Source organism: Phyllostomus hastatus, unplaced genomic scaffold (assembly GCF_019186645.2).
Source record: "Phyllostomus hastatus isolate PE091 unplaced genomic scaffold, TTU_PhHast_1.1 phas_scaffold_501, whole genome shotgun sequence".
In the NCBI taxonomy this organism is placed as follows: domain Eukaryota; kingdom Metazoa; phylum Chordata; class Mammalia; order Chiroptera; family Phyllostomidae; genus Phyllostomus; species Phyllostomus hastatus.
In genome coordinates this window covers 36,876,491-36,900,894 of record NW_025334033.1, presented here as the reverse complement: position 1 = coordinate 36,900,894, position 24,404 = coordinate 36,876,491, and the positions used below count along the sequence as shown (strand labels likewise).

The 24,404-nt window shown below is 35.7% G+C and overlaps 1 protein-coding gene across 7 annotated transcripts in view; it reads right to left on the bottom strand.

Moving 5' to 3' along the window:
• Nucleotides 1-24,404, bottom strand: part of KTN1 (kinectin 1) — a 107,999-nt gene that overhangs the window by 6,266 nt on the left and 77,329 nt on the right. For 3 of the 7 annotated variants that reach the window (XM_045822465.1, XM_045822464.1, XM_045822466.1), the window contains 14 exons: nucleotides 23,981-24,071; nucleotides 21,495-21,563; nucleotides 20,422-20,459; nucleotides 18,678-18,768; nucleotides 16,538-16,624; nucleotides 13,104-13,193; nucleotides 7,818-7,898; nucleotides 6,761-6,850; nucleotides 6,541-6,633; nucleotides 5,682-5,753; nucleotides 5,353-5,436; nucleotides 5,111-5,194; nucleotides 2,370-2,453; nucleotides 368-460 (listed from right to left, as the gene is read on the bottom strand). In XM_045822465.1, coding sequence (XP_045678421.1) covers nucleotides 368-460; nucleotides 2,370-2,453; nucleotides 5,111-5,194; nucleotides 5,353-5,436; nucleotides 5,682-5,753; nucleotides 6,541-6,633; nucleotides 6,761-6,850; nucleotides 7,818-7,898; nucleotides 13,104-13,193; nucleotides 16,538-16,624; nucleotides 18,678-18,768; nucleotides 20,422-20,459; nucleotides 21,495-21,563; nucleotides 23,981-24,071 — 1,147 coding nt within the window. The remainder of the gene's footprint in view (nucleotides 1-367; nucleotides 461-2,369; nucleotides 2,454-5,110; nucleotides 5,195-5,352; nucleotides 5,437-5,681; nucleotides 5,754-6,540; nucleotides 6,634-6,760; nucleotides 6,851-7,817; nucleotides 7,899-13,103; nucleotides 13,194-16,537; nucleotides 16,625-18,677; nucleotides 18,769-20,421; nucleotides 20,460-21,494; nucleotides 21,564-23,980; nucleotides 24,072-24,404) is intronic. The other 4 variants (XM_045822467.1, XM_045822469.1, XM_045822468.1 and 1 more) reach the window with 3 other exon arrangements.

The following is a 24,404-nucleotide window of genomic DNA, read 5'->3' as shown; positions in this document are numbered from 1 at the left end:
ATCATTGCCTTTTACGAATGGGGCAACTCAAGCACAGAGAGGCTAAGGAATCTGCCCAAAGTCACACAGCTACTAGTGGCAGAGCGGGGACCCTGACACAGGTGGTCTGAGAGAGTCGACACTCGTAAGCGGCAGACCACAGCACTTCCCAGCACAAACCTAACGTCAACCTATCTCACTAAGCTAAAGTGAAAACAAGCATTAATAAAAACACTGCATTTCGGAGATAGCATATCAGTTAAGAAAACAACATAACTGATGAAAGCACATTACAAAGGCATTTTTTAAGTTATAGATGGATCTTGTACATTTTTTCCTGCATATCATTCATATACCCCAGAGATGTGAAGTTAAAGAAAATGCATACCGTCTCTGGAGAAACATCACTATTCTCAATAATGGTAGTGTCTCCAGCGGCTTTTACTATTTTTGACTGGATAAGATCCACTGACTGTTGAGCCTGTAAAAAGAGCAACAGTGGTTTCCAAATATTACAACTGATAATTAAATACATACAAGACAAAAAAAATGCGTAATTTTCTTACATCTTTCGTACAAGATTAAAGCTCTTCTAAAAAAACACAATGTAAAGCCAACCTCCTGAGTTTTTTCTACACAATGAAAACAGCTTCCTCTCTCACCCAGATTATAAAACACATGGCTCACTGTCTTAAACAGTTCAAACAACACGCGGTAGACATGTGGGTTAACATGAGTCTAGATCAGGGGTCAGCAATTTTGAAACAATTTTATTAGATTATACTGTGACAGCTGTCATATCAGCGTGCATTTTAAAACAAACTTATCAAAACTGGTGAATTTTTGTGTAGCTAACTTAATGTTGAAGATGGAAAAAAATAAGCAACACTTTTGGTGTATTATGCTTGATTTTTTCAAAAAAGGTAAAAACACAACTGAAACACACACAAAAAAAGATCTGTGCAGTGTATGGAGAAGGCGCTGAGACTGACCAAATGTGTCAAAAGTCATTTGTGAAGTTTCTTGGTACTACTGACATTTTGGCCAAACAGTTCTTTGTTGTGGGGCTCTCTTATGCACTGGAGGATGTTCAACAGCACCCCTGGCCTCTCCTCACTAGAATCTGATAGTGGGAGATAGTCGCATACTCAAGATATCCAAATCAATAAAGGTATTGGTGAAAATGAAAACTGTGTCTTTTATTTTACAGAAAAAACCATACAGAGTTTCTGACCAACCCAATTATTTCTTTCAACTTTTGAAAAAGCGACATACTTGTTTTACTAATGACTATATAACCCATGAACACAACTGTAATTCTAAAGCACCTTTCATAATAAACACATGAATTACACTTTGAAAAATACCTCAAAATTACAAATAATATGTCAACCAACCTAATGCAAAAGATAAAAAATGTAGTACTAAAAACTGCCTATTTATATGACATTAAGGGAAATATATTTCTACAAAGAAATAAATGAAAGGAACAAACTTCTAAAACATAAGGCCTATACACATCTTTTAGATCCATGAAGATAAACTACTACATTGCCCCCACTAACTTAATTGCCCCCATATGGATGTAACCAATTTTTTTAAAAAAAGAATAACTTTAATTAAATTTAAGTTCATTCTATACTTTATAAAGCAATTAATTACACAAATGTGATGAAATGATAAAGCAAGTTAAGTTGAAAAAACATCCAGTGATCCCACTTCTGGAAATATGTTTGAAGAAACGCAAAACACTAATTCCAAAGAAGATAAGCACCCCTATGTTCACTGCAGCATTACTTACAATCGTCAAGATATGGAAGTGGCCCAAGTGTCCATCAGTAGATGAGAGGATAAAATAACTATGTACATTTACACAATGGAACACTACTCAGCCGTGAAAAAGAAGTTTTACCTTTTGTGATAGTATAGATGGACATGGAGAACATTATGCTACATGAAATACGCCAGTCAGAGAAAGACAAGTACCATGTGATTTCACTGATATGTGGAATCTATGAACAGATGGAACTAACAAGCGAAACAGAGACAGACTTACGGATAGAGAGCAGGATGGCAGCTAATGGGGGAGGGTGGAGAGTAGAGGGATGGAGCAAAAAGGAAAAAGGACTCACAGACATGGACAACAGTGTGGTGATTGCAGGAGGTAGGGGAGTATAAGGGCACTAAATGGTAATGGAAAATTAAAACTTAAAAAAAAATTTTTAATAAAAAATAAAAAAAAACAAGCCAAAAGATTCAGTCCCAAAAAGTGTGTAACAGTTTAAATTTATAAACAAATTAAATAATGCAAAACAATAAATGCAGAATTAGCAGTATGTCTACTTAAGATTCAAGGCACAACACAGCATGATGATGTAACATCTTCTTACCTTATGCAAGTCACCAGCTACCTTCTGTCTTTCGTTTTGTTCAGTTCTAAGTTTTGTGTGTGTTTCATTTAACTGTGCTTTCAACTGTAAAAATAAAGGAACACCATAATTAACTTTATTTTAGTCCTCCTTTGATTATGCTTAGACCTCTAAGACTGAAGAATGAATGAGAAAGAATGGAATCTCTAACAGTTATTATGCACAGTGGATTAGCCAATATGCTGTACCAGATGTATAGAAAAGCTAAGCAGTGGAGGTTGCCATCTGGTAAAGCTAAACATAAGAAAAGCTATAGAAACAAACTTGAGTTTAGAGTAGAAAGCTGCAAATGTAAAAACAAAACCATCAAATTCTAGTAAAATGCCTTTAAAAACTGTTACTATTCACTATTCATAAAGTAGTTCATTCATATTTAAATTACTCCAAATTAAAATACAAGTACTCAGGAAACTTTACTAATTGGTGTTTAAAGACTTTCTTGACCTATACGGTTAAGAAAATGCAATTGTGTAATGCTTTAAAAGACAATGAACAGAAGATTACAAATCCAGTAAATTGAAAACTTCAAAAATTTCAATGTCGATCACCCTTTAAGACGTCACTGAGGAGATCAGGGTGAGACCATGCTGGCCCAGTAACACTAACAAGAAACATCTTAGGGATACACTTCTTAACAACCAGCTGTCAAAATAGTAACGAAGCTCTTTAATTAAAACTCTAGTGACAATATACAATGCCTCCAGTCTTGGTAACTGTTCGGATTTAAACATGAATAAGAGGAATGGGCTACACATTGACGAAAAAAGTAATTTTCTTATTCAAACTCACCAAGCTAATTGATTTAGCCTCCCACCCACAGGCACCGGCACGACACTGCAAACAGGCCTGGAGACCCCAAGGGGGAAATACAAGATGCTGACACACTGAACTGGAGGGAGAATTATGGGTGGCATTCCATTTGGAAACTTTATTTTTAGAACTCTATTTAAATACCCAACTTCTTCAGTTTTTGCTCCTTTACTTAACTTTGATTACATATACCAGAGACTATTCCTTTGGCCCAAGAACACATACTATATGTATAGGCAAAAAAATTATTTTATCTTAAAATGTGACAACAGTTTCCCTGATCAAACAAACAAAAACTAAAATAAAGGTTACAACCTCAAAGCAACTAAAAAAAAAACAAACCCCTCAAAATAAGCTCTAAACAGAAGTTGAGCAACAAAAAATACAAAGAGACCTGGCTGAATCAAGACTCAACCATAACCCTGTGGATTTGATGACACTGTTGGAGTCAGCCACAAAGCACCAAAGTTAAAAGTAGTATCTCCAAGAACTGCGGGAGAAATCGTTTTCTGAAGCTGCATCCATTGTAAGGCGTGTAACTGTGGCATCACACAGTCCTGATCTGTACAGTGTGTAGTGAACATATGTGTAAAACCAGTCTCACACTGCAGTGGAAATGATTCAGTTAAGGTAATACATAGGTAAATAAAACAAAAATTTTATTTCAAAAATAAGGAGGTGGGTGTGGGGTGGGGCCTCTATGTGTACGTCCCATAGAGCCCTATTCTGAAAACGTATTCCCACAAATCACTACCATAACACAGAAGACCAACCACACATGAATGCGTTAAGATGTTTTCTTTGGTATGAACAGCAGTACTAATAAGAAAATTGCATACTGGGCAGGACAAACTTGGAGTAAGAAGAAAACTTACTATAATCTTCCTAGACTTTATTCAGGTACTTTACAAAAATCTAATCACATCCTATAACAATTTTTAAGTCACAGCAGGACATGATGATTGTTTCTGAAACATACTACATGATAGTTATAATTATCTAACAACTCACTCTGTCACAATCCATACCAATTTCCAGAAATTTAAGAATGGGAATAGAGAGTACTCTATGTCTTTACAAGACATTTAGCTAAGTTTAGCTAAATCTTTAAGTCTATAGTTTTATGATTGCTATTCCCTAAAGGAAATGGTGATGATAAGGAATTTCACAAGCTGCCCTGGCTGGTGTAGCTCGGTGGATTGAGCAAGGGCTGCGAACCAAAGGGTTGCCAGTTCGATTCCCAATCAGGGCACATGCCTGGGTTGCAGGCCAGGTCCAGGTCCCTGGTGGTGGCCACATGAGAGGCAATGACACACTGATACTTCTCTCCCTCTCTTTCTCCCTCCCTTCCCTTCTTTCTAAAAATAAATAAAATAAATAATAATTTCACAAGCTTTTTGTTATCTATGATCTATAGAAAGACCATTTAAAATAAGAATCTGGGTGAACTATTGCCCTTGAATACAGAGGATAGGATGCATCTACAACCTTTGATAATCTCCCTTGTTATTAAAAAAATAAAAGGTCTAGTTAACTATAGAACTTTGAGAAGACAATCTTCAGAAGTCAGTCAGTGTTTACCAGTTTATTTTATTTCTTTATTCATTTAGCTGTCCAAGAAATTAGGTTTTTATAAAAAGTGGGAAAATTTCTTCAGAAAGAGTTGCAAGCCAAACATGCTATTGTTAGGAGCTAAGAAAGAAAGATCATCTTAGAAACCAAGAAAAGGAAGATCATCTTAGGAGTCATCAGAATATGAAGATTATCTTAAACTTACAAAAATGCCAAGCTAAAGATGTTAGCAAGGAGAATAGGTTTGGATGGTTTCTCCACCTCTCAACAAAAGTGCTTCCAGAGCTTACTGGATACCCAGTGGAGAACAAGCTTCTTACCAAATTTAGCTCTTCATTCTGTCTTACTGCTTCAGAATATGAATCATCAAGTTTTTTCTGCAACTCAGTCAACAGATCTTTCAGCTGCAATGAAGTTTAGAGTTTAAGATTGATCTCCTTATGGTAGCCCGTGTTATGTACACTACTTGGAAGCTTTGCCACAAACAACTAATACTGAAATATTTTATCACTGTTATAAACTTAAATTGAGAGCAAAGTTGAAAAAATTCTTCTATAAATACCTCTCTGACTTCTGTGACGTAGGTGGATCGTTCAATTTCTGCCTTCTCTAGTTCCATTTCCAAATTCTCTCGTTCTGTTCTCAGCTAGCAGTGCAACAAAGAAGGAAAAGTTAGCACATTTAAGATCTCCTTTCGTGACCCTTCCACATGATGGGGTTACGACACTCATGAATACAAAACTGTATCATCTCAAAACTTACAAAGAATATTCTTAAATGCCTAACAACTGCATCAATAGATCAAAGAAATCTTAAGACACAGATCTTAAGAAAAAGCTTAATGGTTAAAATGAGTCCCTAGGTTATAAATCAAACAATGAAATAACATACATTTTCAGTATCTTTATTTTCTCTTCTTAATCGCTCTAGCTCTTGTTCCAAAGCTGTGAATGACAACTCCATCTGAAATGTGAAACGATTATATGACCAAGTAAACCACCAAGGATATAGAGGCTTCTGTCTTCTTGAATTTTAATCCATTAGACACTGCAGGTCTTGAAATACATCTCATTTAAATCCATACTGAATTTTAAAAGACCTTAAAAATGAGAGCCTCACATTTCACTTGATTTAAATTGCGTTCAAACTCCCCCATCTGCATGCCATTATATTAGGCCCTTCTAGAAGAGCTTAATTTTTAAATAATTAACTGATAACTGGCTGTATTTAATCCCCAAATGCATTAACACAGAATACCATCAGCATCCCTAAATTCTGCACAGTTGGCCCAGGAAAACAGGCGAGCAACACATGCCACTCCAGCACACCCAAGTACATGGGAGAAAAACTAAGATTGCACAAGAACTGTCAGGTACATGAAGAAAAGGACTAACTTTTTCTTGAATACTGTATCATGAGTCACAATATGTTTTAAAACTCATTTTGAACCCCAAATTCTTTACCTCCTGTTATCACACAGTCATTCTGTAACTTTCAAAGCACTTTACATTCTTCATCATTACCCTTTAGCTGTACTCTAACCCAGCGATTCTCGATCTTGAGTGGGCATTATAATCACTTGAGGGGCTCCTTGAAACAAAGATTACTGGCCCCTCAGAGTGTCAGACTCAGTAAGTCCTGAGTGAGAGCCAAGCACGCATTTCTAACAAGTACCCAAGTGATGCTGATGCTAGTGGTCCAGGGCCCATACTTTGAGAATCACCGCTCTAAGCTCTTCCTTTTTAAATACCTGTTTAATAGTCTTTTGTGATTCATCAACCTTAACTTTCCATTTATTTTCTTCTTGCTCCACACTCCTCTGTAGCTTCTGTAAAATACCTTCCTATGGACAAAAGCATCAATGTTTTAAAAAACTCATGTTCTAATGCTAAAATAAACTTTAAGACACTAAGGGATAAGTTAATGATTTTAAAATGAAACCAAAATGTAGATTAAAAATCATTTCCTACTGTTTCCGCGAGGACAGACTTGTATTTTTCACACTCTAGCTGGAGCAGTGTGTGCGTTTCCTCAGCCTCTCTCAACCTGTGCTCCAGAACCTGCAGAGAACGGCACAGAGAAAGTCCCTCTCGTTTTCCCAGAAAGTTTTATGCTTCAAATTTGTTTCAGCACTTACCAGTATATTATGGCTAATGGTTTCTAACTGTTTTCTAATGAAACACTAACATTTCAATCTTCTTAAGGAGAAATAAAGTTCAGTGACCTTTTTGGTCTTTTGGTTTTTGATAATAAAACTCTCCAAGTATGCTTACTCCAAAATACGTTACACTATTTTATGATAAATAGGCTTGTCACTCTTTAGCAGGATGGAAAAATCAAAGCAGATCCACGTGTGAAGTAAAATCATAATACCTATGCTACACACATGGGAAAGGGGACTGTAATCATGCCACTTAACAAAGAGAAGCCAATCTCCCAAATTTCAGTAGTCGAGGAAAAAAGCACATCTAGGTTCGGAACACTTCAGGTGATGGACTGGGGGACACATTGGCAAACCAGTCAGTTTCTACCTGCCTACCCCAACTGAGCTCTACTCTTTAACTCAGGCTAAAAAGAGAGTAAGAGATAAACATTCAGTTTTGGAAATGAATTACACAAGAGTTAAAGAAATGGTAAACGTTAACTTTGTACACAAATCAAATGCATGCAAGGAAGACTTACAGCATTTTCGCCAAAATTTATACAAAATAAAATTGCCCTATAATTTCTCAAAAAGTCATTAGTTTACTCATAATATCGTCTTTTGCCATGTGCACCATGTACCCACGTTTCCGTGCGCACTACACACGGGATTTTTATGCCCATTACACCCATGGTATGTAATGATTACTTACACTCATGCATAGTGCTCGTGCTTATTTTCCCTCAAAATTTGGGCAAAAAAAGTACACATTATACATGGCAAAATACAGTAGTACATGTTTCTTCTTTCCCATGCTTATAAAAACAAATTCTGATTTACTTCTTTTTTGGTTAAAATATAGGTACTTCACGTCTTAAACTAACCTTAACCTCCTCTGAGCCAGAAGTTCCAGCCACACATTCTTTTGCCTTCTTTTCAAATCCATGCAACCATTCACTATAACTCTGTGGAGAAGAAAAGTATAAAAAGAACCAATTTTCAAAAATATCTAAATAAAATAGGCAAAAAATTTAAATAAACAAATTACATGGTTATAAAAGAAAGCTACACAAACACCAACCCTCTATAAATTTCAAAAAAGAATATAATGCATAAATTGTACATAACCAAGTCTTGAAAACAAACATCAAAAATGTACATATGCACTAACATCAAAATGAAATCTTATCGATCCAAACGAAGGCTATCTGCAACTTATAGGTAGATTATCCGGGCTCAAATCCAGCCGTGCCACTTACTAGTGCAAGGAGTAACTGATTCAATATTTAAAACAGAGAATATCTAGAATGCATAACTTTTCTAAACATTTTTTCAGGTAAACCATTTTCAAAAATCAAGTATTCTGAGATTATAAACTAAAAGTTAACTGAAGATAAACTATTCAGAGGATTACAAATTCTCTGAAGGTACTCTCAGGATTCTGAAAAAATTTCAAAATAAATATGTATTATGAAGGGCTTTTAAAATCATAATGAGAAATGATAAGCATACACCAACATTTACTTGTTTAAACCAACAAAAACTATTTGTGCTGACAGATTAGCTGATGCAAACATGAGGCATATATTATCGTTTTAGCCATTATTCTAAACTTCACAACAAATAATTCTACATTTTTGATGTTTATCTAAATTTTAAAGTTTGATATAGTATTTATTTGCTAGATATTTTAAGTCAAATTTCTTCTTAGTCCTCTTTTAAGGCTTTGATTTAGTTGAATCTAAGAAAAAAAAGAATACACGAAATTTATATTAACTGCTGTAATTTAAAGCTGCATTTACATGGCTGAATCAGGACTCTCTACACTGTATCAAATGAGAATAAGAAATTAAAAAAACTGGATGCTGAGATCACCCAATAGTACGATACAATTCTATAATACTGGCCACAGCACTAATTAGACAAAAAAAGCCTCTTCTTTTTATAAAAGAAAAAAATTGTATTCTCACATCATAAATTTGAACCAAGACTGAATGGATGTTATGAAAATCCTACTTAGCTTCAAATACTAACTAGCATTCAATATAACTACAAGTCAGCTGAAAAACTAAATTAAGTTGTTTCAAGTTTGTAAACCTCCCTCCAGGTCATAGAGTTTAGATCTCTCCCATGCTGATGAAGCGTACAACACTGCCTATGAAGTTGTCTTGTCTTCACCCCACCCTACTCCAGAAGTACTGAGCCTGGACCCAATCAGGCCTCTACTGACTACCAATTTAGGGAATACGCAGAGGACGGAGGAGCACAATGGCACTCACTACAGGGACTCAGACAGCTTAAAGTCAGACTGGAAACGGCATATAAAACCGCCAGTTGTCTTTTTTAAGGGGGTCGGGGTAGGGACTGCTAACAAATAGAAGGGAACCCATGGAATAAGAAAGATCTAAGCAATTATCTTAAACCAATCACTTATTGGCCCTTATTTGAGTCCTAACTGTAACGAACTACAATAAGTAGTTATTTCATTGAATTATAACTACACAGATGATTGACATGACAATTAGAGAAATGTGTTGACTAGATGTATGAAATTAAGGATTTTTTAAAAAATGTAATAGTATTTATTTAAGGCATCCTTATCTTTTAGACATACTTATAGAGGAAATGCTCTGATGTTTGGCTTTCTTCAAAATAATCTAGGAAGTGCAGAGTAGGAGGTAAAACAAGATGGTATGTATTGTGGATTCATGCTGTGTATTAAGAATGGCTAAAGCAGAATATTGGTTATATTAGGTTCATTATGCTACTCTATGTCTGAGTACGTATACAATTCTCCTCCATTAAAATAAAAGAAAGATCTACATCAGCATTTTAGGAAACTATACATACTCACTAGCTTTCTCTGGCCTCAAATATTCAATGTATTAATTGTCTGAATCAAAGCAACTCTTCTCTCCCACTTAAAACACACATAACCTCAAGTAAAAGAAGTTGTCCTATGTTATCCTCAAGACTCTTACTTGAAGACCTTAATAGATGACCAAAATCTTGAGTTTTGAAATGAAAAGAGCTTGCTTCCTGATATTACATATTTAACTAAAACGAAGTGTTCCTAAAACTAAGGAGCAATCACTTCAATTAAGTTTTATTTTGAATTAAGCCATTAAGAACATTATTGGCTTATTAACCACTAAGAAGTCATTCTTTCCCAAATATGGTATTTATTATCTTCTAAGTAATGTCTCATATTTAAAGTTCATTACGACTTCCCGTCAAGATGGCAGTGCAGACAGACACAGCTTGCCTCCTTGCACAACCACATCAGGATTACAACTAATATATAGAATAACCATCACCCAGAACAGTCAGAAATTGAGTTGAATGGAAGTCTGACAACTACAGACTTGAAGAAATCACATCCATCCAGACTGATAGGAGGGGCACAGATGTTGAACAGGTTGGTTCCACACCCACATGTGTGGCTAAAATTTGGCAGGGATTATCTCAGGAGAAAGGAGTCCTAGCCCCACACCAGACCCCCCCCCCGCCCCCCACCGAGGATTCCAGTGCCAGGAAGAAAAGTCCCCAAAACTTCTGGCTGTCATAACCAGCGGGGATTGAGTTGGTAGAGGAAACTGCTGAACCCCCAAGCAGTTCCTCTTAAAGACCCACACAGACTCACCTGCTGAGACTCACTCCCTCTGGTCTCCAGCACGTGGTGGCAGCCTGATGGGCACCAGTGGTATACAGGGAGAGGCTGAAGTGTCTGGCATCAAGTTGAACAGAGGCCACCGTTCCTTTTCTAAACCCTCCTCCCACAAAGCTGGCAGGCTGGTGCCATAGCTGAGACTCCATCAACCTGGCTAACACTGTTTGGTCTGCCTTGGAGCTCCCCAAAGTCTCTGCCCCACCCAATATGCCGCATACTCAAGCTACTTTTCCATGTGAATGGGTGGTGTTGGCTCATGCTTCATGACTCCCTAAATCTTATCAAACAAGCAACAGCTGGCGGCCTCAGTGAGCCCCAGGCCAAGCACTAGCAACAGCCAGCTTATATTCACAGCTTGGCTTCGCCCGGAACTCTCCAAGCCCAGCACAAGTAGCAGCCTATCGGACTGCTTTACAACTCAGGCAGGGTGCCCTGGGCAAAACACAGGTGGGGGCTGCCCTTGGCCTGCACCACCCAGGAAACCTCAGGGCCAGCATACTCACTGGACAGCTATAGACCTAGTCAGAGCATCACCATTCTGCCCCTACACAGCTGATCCTACATGGAGGGGAGAGGGTGGTGGTCAGTGGTCAGTCAGTCTTTATAGCTGACTAGTCGGGGAAAATCCCTCCCATTGATCTGCCAACAGCAACCAAGGCTCAACTACAAGAGGAGGGAGTACTCAGCCCACATATAGGGTGCACCAGCTTGGGTGATAGAGGAGGGTATGCCACTGGACCCAACAGAACACCCACTAAATTAGACCTCACTACCAAAACACAGAGTCAAAGCAGATCTACCTAATACATAGAAACAAACACAGGAAGGCTGCCAAAATGAGGCAAAGAAAGATGGCCCAAATGAAACGGATCAAAACTCCAGAAAAAGAGCTAAATAACATGGAGATAAGCAATCTATCAGATGCAGAGTTCAAAACACTAGTAAAAAAGTGAGGACATGAACAGCGTAAAAAAAAAACATCCAGTCACAAATGAAGGATACACTAATTGAAATGAAGAACACTTTACAGGGAAACCACTATAGAGTAGATGAAGATGACATTCATATCAATGATTTGGAACATAAGGAACCAAAAACAACTACATAGAACAATAAGAAGAAAAAAGAATCCAAAAAATGAGGGTAGTATATGCATCCTCTGGGACAACTTCAAGAAGTCCAACGTTCACATCATAGGGCTGCCAGAAGGAGAAGAGAAAGAGCAAGAAATTGGAAATCTATTTGAAAAAACGGTAAAAGAAAACTTCCCTAATTTGTTGAAGGAAATAGACATGCAAGTCCAGGAAGCACAGAGAGTACCAAACAAGATGAATGCAAAGAGGCCCACTCCAAGACACATCATAATTAAAATGCCAAAAGGAAAGATAAAGAGAGAATCTTAAAAGCAGCAAGAAAAAGGCCTGGCTGATGTGGCTCAGCAGACTAAGCACCAGCCTGGGAACCAAAGAGTCACCAGTTTGATTCTCATTCAGGGCACATTCCTGGGTTGCAGGCCAGGTCCCCAATAGGGAGCGTGTGAAAGGCGACCACACATTGATAATTCTCTCCCTCCCTTTCCCTCTGTCTAAAAATAAATAAATAAATAATCTTATTTTTAAAAAGCAGCAGGAGAAAAGAAGTTAGTCACCTACAGAGGAGTGCCCATAAGACTGTCAGCTGATTTCTCCAAAGAAACTTTGCAGGCTAGAAGGAACTGGCAAAAAATATTCAGTCATGAAGCAGGGGCCTACAGCCAAGATTGCTCTACCCAGCAAAGCTATCATTTAGAATCAAAGGGCAGATAAAGAGCTTCCCAGACAAGAAGAAACTAAAGGAGTTCATCATTACCAAACCATTATTATATGAACTGTTAAAAGGACTTATTCATAGTTTTAATCTTCTTCTTTTTCTTAAAATAACAAAATGGCAAAACATATGTATCTATCAATAATTGAATCTAAAAAACTAATTAAGCAAACAAGAATAGAGACAGAATCATAGATACAGGAACGTTTTGATGTTTGCTAGATGGGAAAAGGGTGGGGTGAATGGGTGAAGAGGTGAGGAGATTCAGAAGTACAAATCAGTAGTTATAGAATAGCCCTGGGGGTGTAAAGTACAGTATAGGAAAGGGAGTAGCCAAAGAACTCACAGGCATGATCTGTGGACATGAACAATGGTGGGAAGATTGCCTGAGGAAACAGGTGGTGCTGTGTGGAGGGGGACAAAGGGGGGAAAACCAGGACAACTGTAATAGCATAATCAATAAAATGTAATTTTAAAAACTTAAGTTTAGAGATACAACAAAAGTATTGGCTAAGTAAACACAAATAAGTTATTGACCTCCACTACCTAAAAGCACCCTAGGTTAAAAGTGAAAAAGAATAAGGAATTGATGCACTATTGAAACCAAGTGCAAAGTGCAAATTCAATTTCTTCACAACTTCCTTGAAGGGTGATTAAAATGCCATGTTTTGAAAAAGTAATAAATAAATCTTACCAAATTAGAAGGAATAGACACCTTTGGAAATAGTTTTTTGAGAACTTCTTTAGCTTCCAACTCAACAGCTTCCACATGTTGCTGTCTTTCCTAAAGCAGAAGATTGAATCAAACTTACAAGATTATAGAATTGAAAACAAAAAACAACAACAAAAAAAAACAAGGTAAAGTCTTTTAAGCTCTAGGGGAGGAGAAAGTCAAAATGTCTCCAAAACTCATCTTAATAGTGACAAATATCAAAATTTTCCCATTTTAAATGTCAAATGGCTTCCATAAAAAATCTACAAAATCTCTAGAGCCCCCTAAATAACAAATCATGTCTTACATTAATCAAATCAAGGCCATATCTGACTACACAGACATTTTCCTTGCCATTAGAAATTAAGTAATTTGTCCCTCCAGGAACACTTCGAAAACCAAATAAAACCCCAAACACAAAATACATTTCCTGCAGCTAAAACCTTAAACTGTATGTACAAAAACCACTTTCCACAGCTGCAACAAACTACATGTAGAAAGTATGCATCTGGGCAACAGAACTGAGGCTTACTGACTGGCAAATCTCTACGAAAACATGGGTCACTGACGGACTGTGATGCCAGGGGATTAAAATGGCAACTTTCATTGGTTCCAGCTTCAAGGCCAGGTGAAACTACTTAGGCTGAACAAAGAGAAAAATCATAATTTGATGGGTGGTGCACATGGGGAAAAAGGAGGAGAAACTGACGTCATATTACGTCACCAATGCCAAGCATCAATCAAGAGGACTAACTCTGACACTTGTGTATGGACTCTGTCAGCTATAGATTTAAAATTTAACTCTTACAAATGCAGGTCTAAATTTGGTGAATTTAAATCCAAATCCAAGTCTAATGGATATCAATTAACTCAAAACCATGGTTTGTCAAAATTAGGGTAATGGCTTGATCACATACAAAATAAAAATCCAATATTCAAACTATCTACAAGATAAAAAATGAGCGCTAAAAAAATGCACATCTAAACCAAGCCAAAAAAATCATGTCAAAACATTTGTTGAAGTTCACCAGATAGCAAAAGACAAGCAAGCTAGCAAGATCTCAACCCTATTCCCTCCCCATTTAAATGTGATCTTTGAAATCTATTACAAGTTTAAGATGTATACACTTCAAGAAAATCTAGTAACATGAAAATCTAAAGTCACACAATAAAAAACTAGAGATTAATCATATTTTCTACACACAAAAAGCTGTTAACTGTATTCAGGATTAGTGGCAGGATTTAAAAAGAGATCCTTTAATGGAGTATTTTAAATAAGTCAATAAAGTCTACTATTTCTCAGGAATATACTCACCTAACTGCACAAAATATGGTACACTCATTCAAGGACAATGCTTAACTGCCAATTCAGAGACAATTAAGAGGTCATTTTTTACCATCCGACCATAAAAATGGCAGAGCAGTATCTAAAGACAGTCACTTAGGAAAAGAGACCCTGTGAACAGAATGTTTTTCAAAAACTTCCCAAGGGAAAAAGAATCTAAGGAAAATAAGTGTCTAACTTTTAACCAAGAGGCACAAAGATGAGAAGTTACTTTTAGTTTGTATTAACTAATTTTAGCTAAAAAGTTTTCATTTGACAAAGTAGTTTGGTTGTGGATACAATTTCCTTTCCTCTGTAACATCTAGAAGAGGTCTGACAATTGAAAACTGAATCATTATAATTTCCTTATTATCTTAACCTAAGTGTAACATATGTAAAGTATCTTTCTTGCGAACCTAACATTTATAGTAGCTCCTCAAGAATATTTACTCTTTACAGCACAACTTGTGATTCTGGGTCAATCAGTACCACTATACACCTATGCTGAGGACCAGATTCCATTAAAATAGGGAAGGATTGTAAATTCTATTCTCTGTAGATCATTAGCTATGCAAGAAGCCATCATGCACTTGGTGGTAAGTTTTCAAATGCAGGTAAATTCTTATTCTCATCACCAAATACATGATGAAACATGGATACACTCTAGCTTTCTTTTGGAACCATAATATGCCAGGATGCCTATGACAGGCAGCAAGTAACTTCTTGCAGAGTGATTAAGAAATTAGTACTTCCTAGATATCCAGTCTAGATACCAAAGTACCTAGATAACAAAGTATCTACCTAGATACCAAAATAAAAGCCAATAGGTAGCCCTTAACCACGAAAAACAAAGTTTTAAAAACAACCAGAAACTATGCCAGGACCCCCAATGCTGACAGCACTGACTGCAACTGCTCCCAACGACACAATACCCCTTCCTGGACTAGGTTTTTCTATTCCTCGATCTAGATTTCTCTGCTCCCAACATCTGCCAGCTGTCTCAAGTTTAGGTTTTAGTGATAATTAGGGCCAGGTAGGTAAGTATATAAGTAAATTTCCATTACATGAAAGGAACTATAACTACAAACATATAATGATTAAAAAAATTATCAAAACCCTACTTAAAAAAAAAAGTCCTTCAGATGTCACTAAGACTTACGTTTAAAATTCAACAGATTACCTGGGCACACAAAATACTTACAGAATGCTGAACTGAATCACATAATTAATGAGCTTTATAAACCCATCTATAAAATTTACTACTACTATTCCACATTTATTTTTGGTAGGAATTTTCAAAACGCTTGGCTAATCTGGCACATTCAGTTCTTGCAATCTTTAAAAACAACTTCTTCTTATTTATAATTCATTAGAAATCTACAACCCATGGAACAACTTGAGCTCAGGGAGAATATCCTGTATCGCACTGAAGACAGGGAGAGATGCTTCGGACAGAGATACTCTGGTCAAGAGAATTACCCCTTATATTGATATTCTATACCAAACATAACACTTGTATCCTTACTGCCCAGCCACTTCCAAACCTAAAGTTTAATTTTATTTCCCTCTCTTGTAAGGAACCATCCCCAATAACATACCAAGAAGTGATCCTTTTCCTGTACTTTTAAGACTTGTATTATTTTCCACCTTGTGTGAGTATCTTGGGGTGCCCCAAAGAACCTAGGAGAGTTTACTGTGTTGTAGGTGCATCCTAGGCATTTGAATGTACTTCTTAATTCAGTGAGATATTTTTGGCTCAGGATTTTCATCAAAGTTTTAACAACCAACACAACAGGCACACACTGTCTATCTCACAGGAGCTTACATGGGAGGCACAGCTCTCCCGAGACTCTTCAGCTTAAAAGCAGTAATCACCAAAGCTTAAACAATCAGGTAATCACAACAAACCAGCATGCCCAAAATTAAAGCTTCAAGGAGTAGATGAAAAAAGCAGAGATGGCAGAGATGATAAATGTGGATGGATAAGATTTTATATTTAAATTGCAGTATAATTAAATGCTTTAGTCTGTTTTAAGACAAGCTGCAGATTTTCTCTGTTCGATGGATTGCTTCTAGGAGTTAGCATTACAACCTTGGAAGTCTTGTTCACTTTGTCCTGCAGCATTTTTTCAGTTGATGCCAATGCTTCCATTGCTTCCCAGTTTTTCTCCCGAAGGTCCTAATCATTTTTAGAAAGAATGATTTCAGTTTATCCATTATTGAAAGATTTTTGCTTTTTATTTCATCAGTATTTTGCACTGCATTTAAATGCTGGTTACTGCAAAATTATTTCAATGGAAAAATATGTATATTAGCAAAAAATAAAAAGCAATGTTTAGAAATTTGAATGAGAAAATAAAGATGCCCACTTCGCATGTTTTAGTATTCACGCCAAATATGCCAGCTTTAAAGTAGTTACTGTGCACATGTGACAAAGAAGAAAGCATTGAAAAATAAACACACATACCAAGATTACAAATATGATTTCAGATACACCGAGTATTAAAGGATTAAGGGCAAAGCAAATACAAAAGAATGCAAAAGGCTTTACATGTGACTTTTAAACAAGGCCGTGTATCACTCATAGGACTTTCCACTGCAGCTAAATATTTTTTTTCTGTAAATGTTTTATTGAATTAACACATTTCAAGTCTACCTAGGAATGACATAGTAACTCACAGTGCTTCTGTATCTTTCTTGGCATGGTCAAATGTGTATGTCATAAAGCAACCTGACATGAATTGTGTGAGCTACTTGATCCAGGCAAACCAGGAGGCAGGAAGGCTATAAAACGCATTCTCTTGGAAGAGAAACAGAGGTCATTGGAAACGGAACTCTGAAAGATCTAGTTTAACAGCATTTCATCAACAAATACAAGAAAAGACAACTGCTCTATGTCAGTCGTTCTCCAGATTTGGAAATCCAAACAGATTAAAAACAAAAAAATAAAAAGCCAATAACCACCATTTATTGAATACTTACTTATATGTTCCCAACACTGCACTTGGCACTTCACATAAATTCTCACTGATCCTCACAACAACCCTAAGAGGCTTTTATTCCCACTGTATAGATGGGGAATCCACAGCTCAGATAGTTAAAAAATTAGGTCAAGTGTACACAACAAATGAAGTGGCAAAACTAGCAATCTCCTTGCCTCCAGTGTCCTGGCTCCTTTCATACACATCAGTGCCTCCAGCGCTGCTGCTGCTGCTGCTGCTGCATTAGAATGGCATTTACTGTGCACTCTTTATCTCAGAATCCCAATAATAAAACACAGTTAGGATGTTAGCAGTATACTGGCAAAATCAATTCAGGTTTTGTGGCCAAGCGATACCATTAGTAACGATGCTATTAGTAATGTTACACGAATACATGAGGGCAATTCCCATACCTAATTTTGACAAACTCAGAGTTGCAGGGACATTTCAACTTGTTAAATTCATAAATTAATGCAAACTTTGAAAAATTTTACTTTCATTAGAAACACATCAATTTACTATCAATATCCCCTTAGATTTCATTAACATTTTTAACCTTCCTTAAATCTTAGCAATTATACTTTTTTGTGCAAAAAGTTCTTCTCTACCAAAAATGTTTGTATTTTACTCACAGGTGTCACCTTCTGGTCAGAGAGAACTGAAGAAATTCATCTTAATTCACTATTTAAATTTAGTAAGAGTATCAGGATTTATACTTCTTAGAACACTATCCATTCCCATTTCAGCATAAAAGTATTCAGGTCCTAACATGCTTAATTCCCCAAATTTGAACCACCTTAGTTTAAAAAAAAAAAAGGAGGTTCCAGAAAACTTTGAAAGATTTAATTACTGAAAATACTCTGTTTGAATACTGGCATTACTTTTAGTTTACAAAGAGGAAATACCTTGATTTTAAAATGTTGAACTGAAGGAATAATCTTCCCAAATAAAAGTTCAATAGAAAATCAACTATATTTTGATAAAAAATTAATCTGAAGCTGAAATAATTATAGCTTCAATATTTTAAATACTATTCAGAGTATGCAAATTGGTCTTTTCACTTATTCATTTTAAAAAATCTGTTCTCCAATAAAATTACCCCAATAATCCTCCCCCAAAAAGCTATACACAAAATAGTACTTACAAAGATTAAGAAAAATCTAAAGTAAAAGATTTTTTTAAAATTCTGAACCATGATACTTCGGTGAACAACTAAAAAGAAAAGCTTTATTCCAATAAAGATATGCTTACATTATTTTTCTTCCTCTGGTGTTCAACAGCATCCTTCAAAAAATCTAACTCATTCTGGAGACCAGTTATTTCCTTCTCCCTTTCTGAAATTCTAAACCAGAACATAAACACATAAAACAATATCTTAGGTAAATAGTGAATATAATATTTCTTACTACAAAATAAAAACAGCAAGTAAATGATGCTTTGAAAAATTCATTAACTTAATAAGCAAACTCTTTAAGCCTAGATACTATTACCATAGAAAGCCTATCCATGAATTCTTACTTTCAGAAATAATTTTTTTAAATAAATTTTTACAATAGGACATGCTGACATTTAAGTGAAATTTCATTAAAGTGAAATCATCCCCTAAAGAAATGGTTCATGAATACATGAACTACTGTAGTTGTAGTTATTTCTATTTTTATCTGAGGTAGTAAAGTAGCTATTCTCAGAAGAGTGAAATTGATGTAGAAGTACTCTCTTAAATAAATATTATTTTTTTCCAGAAGGTAATAAAATCAGTTGTGAATTTTTTAAAGTGGCTAACCCACAATAAAAGTACACTATGAATACAGGGTAGGTATTCCCTTGCTATTTTCCTAATGGTCACAAGGTTCTTGTTTTTCTGCTTCTGTTTAATGAGTTAGTTCCCAGAAATGAAGAAAGCAATGGCAAAGAGTCACAATTCAATTCTGTTATACTGGAGAGCAGCCTGAGTAACAGGTTAAAGTACACATGTTGAATAGCTCTTCCCTAAGAATAAGGTTCTATATAAGGGGTTGGCAAACTAATGCTCTGAGTCTGTTTTTGTATGGTCCTCCAGCCAAGAGCTGATTGTACATTTTTGAAAAATAATATACACATACATATACATGAAACAGACCTGTGTGGTCCACAAAGCCTAAAATAGTCCCCATTAGGACATTTATAGAAAAAGTTTGTCCACCCTTGCTCTTTATGGTCAAACCCAAGACTCAATTTTACAGTAAATAATTCTAAACTGGTAAACCACCAACTTTTTTTTTTAATCATTGTTCAAGTACAGTTTTTTCCCTTTTACTCCCAATCCAGCCCCTCTCCCAACCCTCCCCACTTCCCTCCCATTACCACCCTCCCCCTAGTTTTTGTCCATGTGTCCTTTAAGTTTGTTCCCGTGAACCCTTCCCATAAACCACCAACTTTATAAACAAGCCGTAATGAGAGAACATTTGGATACTTATATCATCTGTCAATTAATATGCTCGACATTTAACATGTTGAAACATACCTATCTGAAATGACCTTTAAATGTATGTAGCTTCTTACAGAAAAATACAGGCCAACAATAAAAAGTTTCAGTTAAAAAAAAAAAGTCTCCTTAAAAGAGAACAAGCAAAAAGATTATAAGATTTTTTTAATGCATTAAGTTAAGCCAAAATGTTCTTCATTTAATTCCACCATGATAAAAGAATAAATGTGAAAATTTAGGTTAAATAAGTAAAGCCTTCAAAAAGTATAATTTGTTTAATTTGATTCATGTTTTCTGAATACCAAAAAAATAAAATCTAAATAAAATGTTCAAAGAAATACAAATACCATAAAAAGGTACATTAGCTCAGCCAAAGGCATAGCTAAGCTCTACTGATCTGTAGTTCAAAAGCCAAACAGAAATGTAAAAACTGGGTGACCATTTGTAGCTATATTAAATTGCTTGTTTTAGAACTATATAGTACACAAAAAGTTACCACTTCCCAAATTATGAATCAAAATTATTACTTACATTTTTAATAGTTCTTCATGTGGGGAAAAAGAAGATGCCTATTAAAAGAGTTAAACGTTATTTCAAAACAAAGCTTTCTAGAAGACTTTAAAAACTTGCCTCTTCTAAGATATAAATTTATACAATGCCAAAGGTAGAAATTACATACATTCTATATGTCGGCAAGTAATTTTAATACAAACAAGTACAAATTTATAAAAAGTACTGAGTCCTAAATGAAATCTTCACCACTACTACATACTTAAACTCTTTGTTTAACAAATATTTATCAATTTCCCACAAGGCACAAAGGATGAGTGAATACCTTAAAATTTTCATACTGTGTATTTTCTATTTGACTACACTAAGCTTCTGAAAGTCAAATAATACCACAAATGAAGTCAAAAGAAAAATTACAGTTAACTTGCCTGTAACAAAAAGATTTTATATAATATATAAAGGTATACAGCCCTTCACACATATTTGTTCCTTAATGACTACAATATCTCAAATTAAACTACTATAATGCTTCTTTTCAACAGGAACTAATTTTTTTGCCCCTCAAAATGTTTTCTTATTCATATAGGTTATAATTTAAAGGACGTTTTGATAACACGTTTAAAAAATTTTTTATTTTAACCAAGCAGAATTATACCTCAAAAAAGTATGTGAAACAGTGGTAAACTATTACTTATAATATTACACATTTCTTCTTTTCTCTCCAATTATTGATGTTTCATTTGAGGTAAGGAGTTGCTGGGTATACACATAAGTTAAAACTGACCTCTATGGGATTTTAACTGACTTGCTTGAAAAAAATTCTAGAAGATCTGAAAACACACACACAGATACAGAGCAGATCTGGAATACAGATCAATTGTTATTTGTACATATTTTATAAATTATAGATTTTATCTTGGATATGGCACAGCAAATTGCTTTGGTTTTCAGGAAGCCTGATAAACACATACATAAAAATGACACATACTTTGTTCTCAATGAACAGCCAAAATGGTAAGAATACTTGTAAACCACCCTGCATTATACAATTTTTCACCATATAAATCAATGGCAAGTCACCTACCAGTACTTACCTGTTGGCAGTTCTGTTGTTTAAGCTGCTCAATTTGGGATTTAAACAATTTGTTTTCATCTTGTACCTCCTATTTAAACAAAAATTAAACATCAATACCTGAACAGAGCTTTTTATTTCCTGTATAAACTTTTGAAACATATCATGTAAGCCAGGAAAATTCTAAAATAGTAAAAATTTTAAGAGGGTATAATAATCCCTAATTATAAAATAATTAAATTATTTAGTACTAGCCTGAAAGTGGGTATGTCTCAATGGAAGAAAACAAAATCCAGAAACAGACCCAAATACCAGTAAGAATTTAGAACCGGTGGCATTTCGAACCGGTAGGACAACTTCTAGTGATACACTGGGCTAGATGCTACTTTGCCATGGGGGCGGTCCCGAGCACTGAGGATGTTTCACAGCACCCACGGTCTCCACCCATTAGGCACAACAGCAGCCTTCCACTGGCTGTGGTGACCCCGCATGTCTCCAATATTGCTCAAGGCCCCCTGGGGGGCAGAACTACTGAGGTAAAATAATCATATCGTGGATTATTCAATAATGTGGCTAGCCTTTGTTTTAAGTTAAAATGTTATTCTAATAACTTACTCAAAGTACCTAAGGATAAAACATCTAAATAAAAATAAATTGTGAATATATTAGAAATACGTGAAATGTTTTTATGATCATACCATGAGAAACACCTTTCATCCCAAGACTTAAAACTCAAAGAATTACCTACATTGATGTACATAAGATTAAGACAACACCAAAGGTAAAAATTATGTATATTCTATATGTCACCAAGCAATTTTAATAAAAACATGCACAAATTTATAAAAAGTACTGAGTGCTAAATAAAATCTTCACTGTTACTGTTACTTCACTGTTACTCTTTCACTACACACAAAAGTTTTAAATTTCCAAAAGGGAAAAAAAAACCCACAAACGAAGTCAAAAGAAAAACTTAAGCAAACAAATCACCTCACACATGCCAACATTAATTTCCCTTACATTAAAAAGGATCTTACAAATTAGTAAAAAAAGTTAACCTGGAGAAAAAATATGGGAAAAATTAAAGGCCAATTCATATAGAAAGGAGGAGTGCTTAACATCCCTCACAATCAATCAAACACTAATTAAAACAATCTGACCATCTACCAAGCATAATACCAAATGTTTTCATCTTTGTCAGTGCTGGAGAGGATGAAAAGGAAATGGCCCTCAACTGGTGGGAATGTAAATTAGTAAGAGTATTATCTAACAAATTTAAAACGAGCCTGCTTGGGAGGGAACGGGGATACGACAGAACCAACACTCAGAGTATGAATGTGAACATGAGTAGTCAGAGACAATGCAGGCTTCTAAATCTGGTATCACTTCAAATGAATGCTCTGTAAGTACTTTCAACATTAACTACATGAAGGTGAGGATGCACTAATTTTCTATTTTAACTACCTCTCTCAAAAAGGAAATTAAAAAACCTCTGCAGAAAACTCTGAACCATAATTTCACTTTTAGGAATTTTAGGTATAGATATACTAGCAAGAGTATTGAAAATTTGTGTGCAAGGATATTTGCTGTAGAAGTACTGTAACAAGAATCACAACTGTAAATAATCTAGGTATCCATAAACTAGGATGACACAACCATAAAACAAAATTCCATAAAGGCATTAAAAGTGAAAGATAGAAAAGTGTTTATGTGCAGCGAAGATCTCAAAAACATTAATGGGAGAGAGGGAGCAAAATACACATGTATGACTAAATATAAAAAACAATTAAGTATACATGTATCAGGGTGCAGAGCAGAGGTCCCCAAAAATAGCAGAGCATATTCCCCACAAACCTCAATTGGGGGAAGGGGGAGTGGATGATTCGCTACATCCGTAACAATGACAAGTAATAGCTGTGCTGCTGCCCCAGGGAAAAGGCACATGTTTCCCTGAACCACCACAAGGAGACTGAGGACAATGTACCCCAGGATCCTGAAGGAGAGAGCTGCTGCAGTGGATGGCAACTCTGAAACACACCAAGAGCATTTTCCAAAGAGGACAGAGATCTGCGTGAGCAACAGGCTTAAGAACAGATAAGGATATGGGAAACCTCTGGGCGCGATTTTGGCTTACAGCCTTTTGGGTAGCAAGGGAAGTGCTGGGTTTCGTGACAGAACAGGGCACTGAGGAGGAGTGCTCTCAGCACCGCCAAGTTTGGAAATCTGTAAATAAAAACCTGTTTTCTTCAACACTAATTGTTGGGTCCCGTATCAAGGTGCCACATGGCTGAGCCCCGGTTTGCTTGGTTACATACACACCCGTACATGGGCACTCTCTCAAAAGATATGCAAATAAATGATAATAAGTGATCTTTGAGGAATGAGACCCAGAGCTAGGTGGGAGGGAGAGTCATTCTGTATTCTGTTTTCTTTTATAGTAGTTAGAACTGTTTCAGGAACATCCAAAGACAATAATTCACACAATTAATTTTAAGTAAGCATATTCACCTGTAGCAGCTTCGTTTTGCTGGAAAGATCACTGTCCCTCTCATTTGGCATACTTTCTACTCTCTTCATTCCATTTTCCTTTTCCTTCAACCTAGAATTTTTACAAAAACCTTGTATTTAGTTATACACATAAAAAAGGATAACCAAACTCCATTATCATCTGTAAGATAAAAAAGATAGCAGAAACAATGCCTATCAGCTTTCTTCCCATATTACACCAACTTATGTTTTAAAAGACAATTATTTCCAGAATTATTCAACTCAAAGTCAAGTACATCCTAAAACTGCTACAATTTATTTCATACTTAATAGTTCTTAAGGAAGTACAGCTTTATCTATGAGGAAAATTTAAAATGAAAGCCATAATTAAATTAAATTTGGAATACAATTTCATTCCAAAGCCTTTGTACTGAAAAGATGCTAC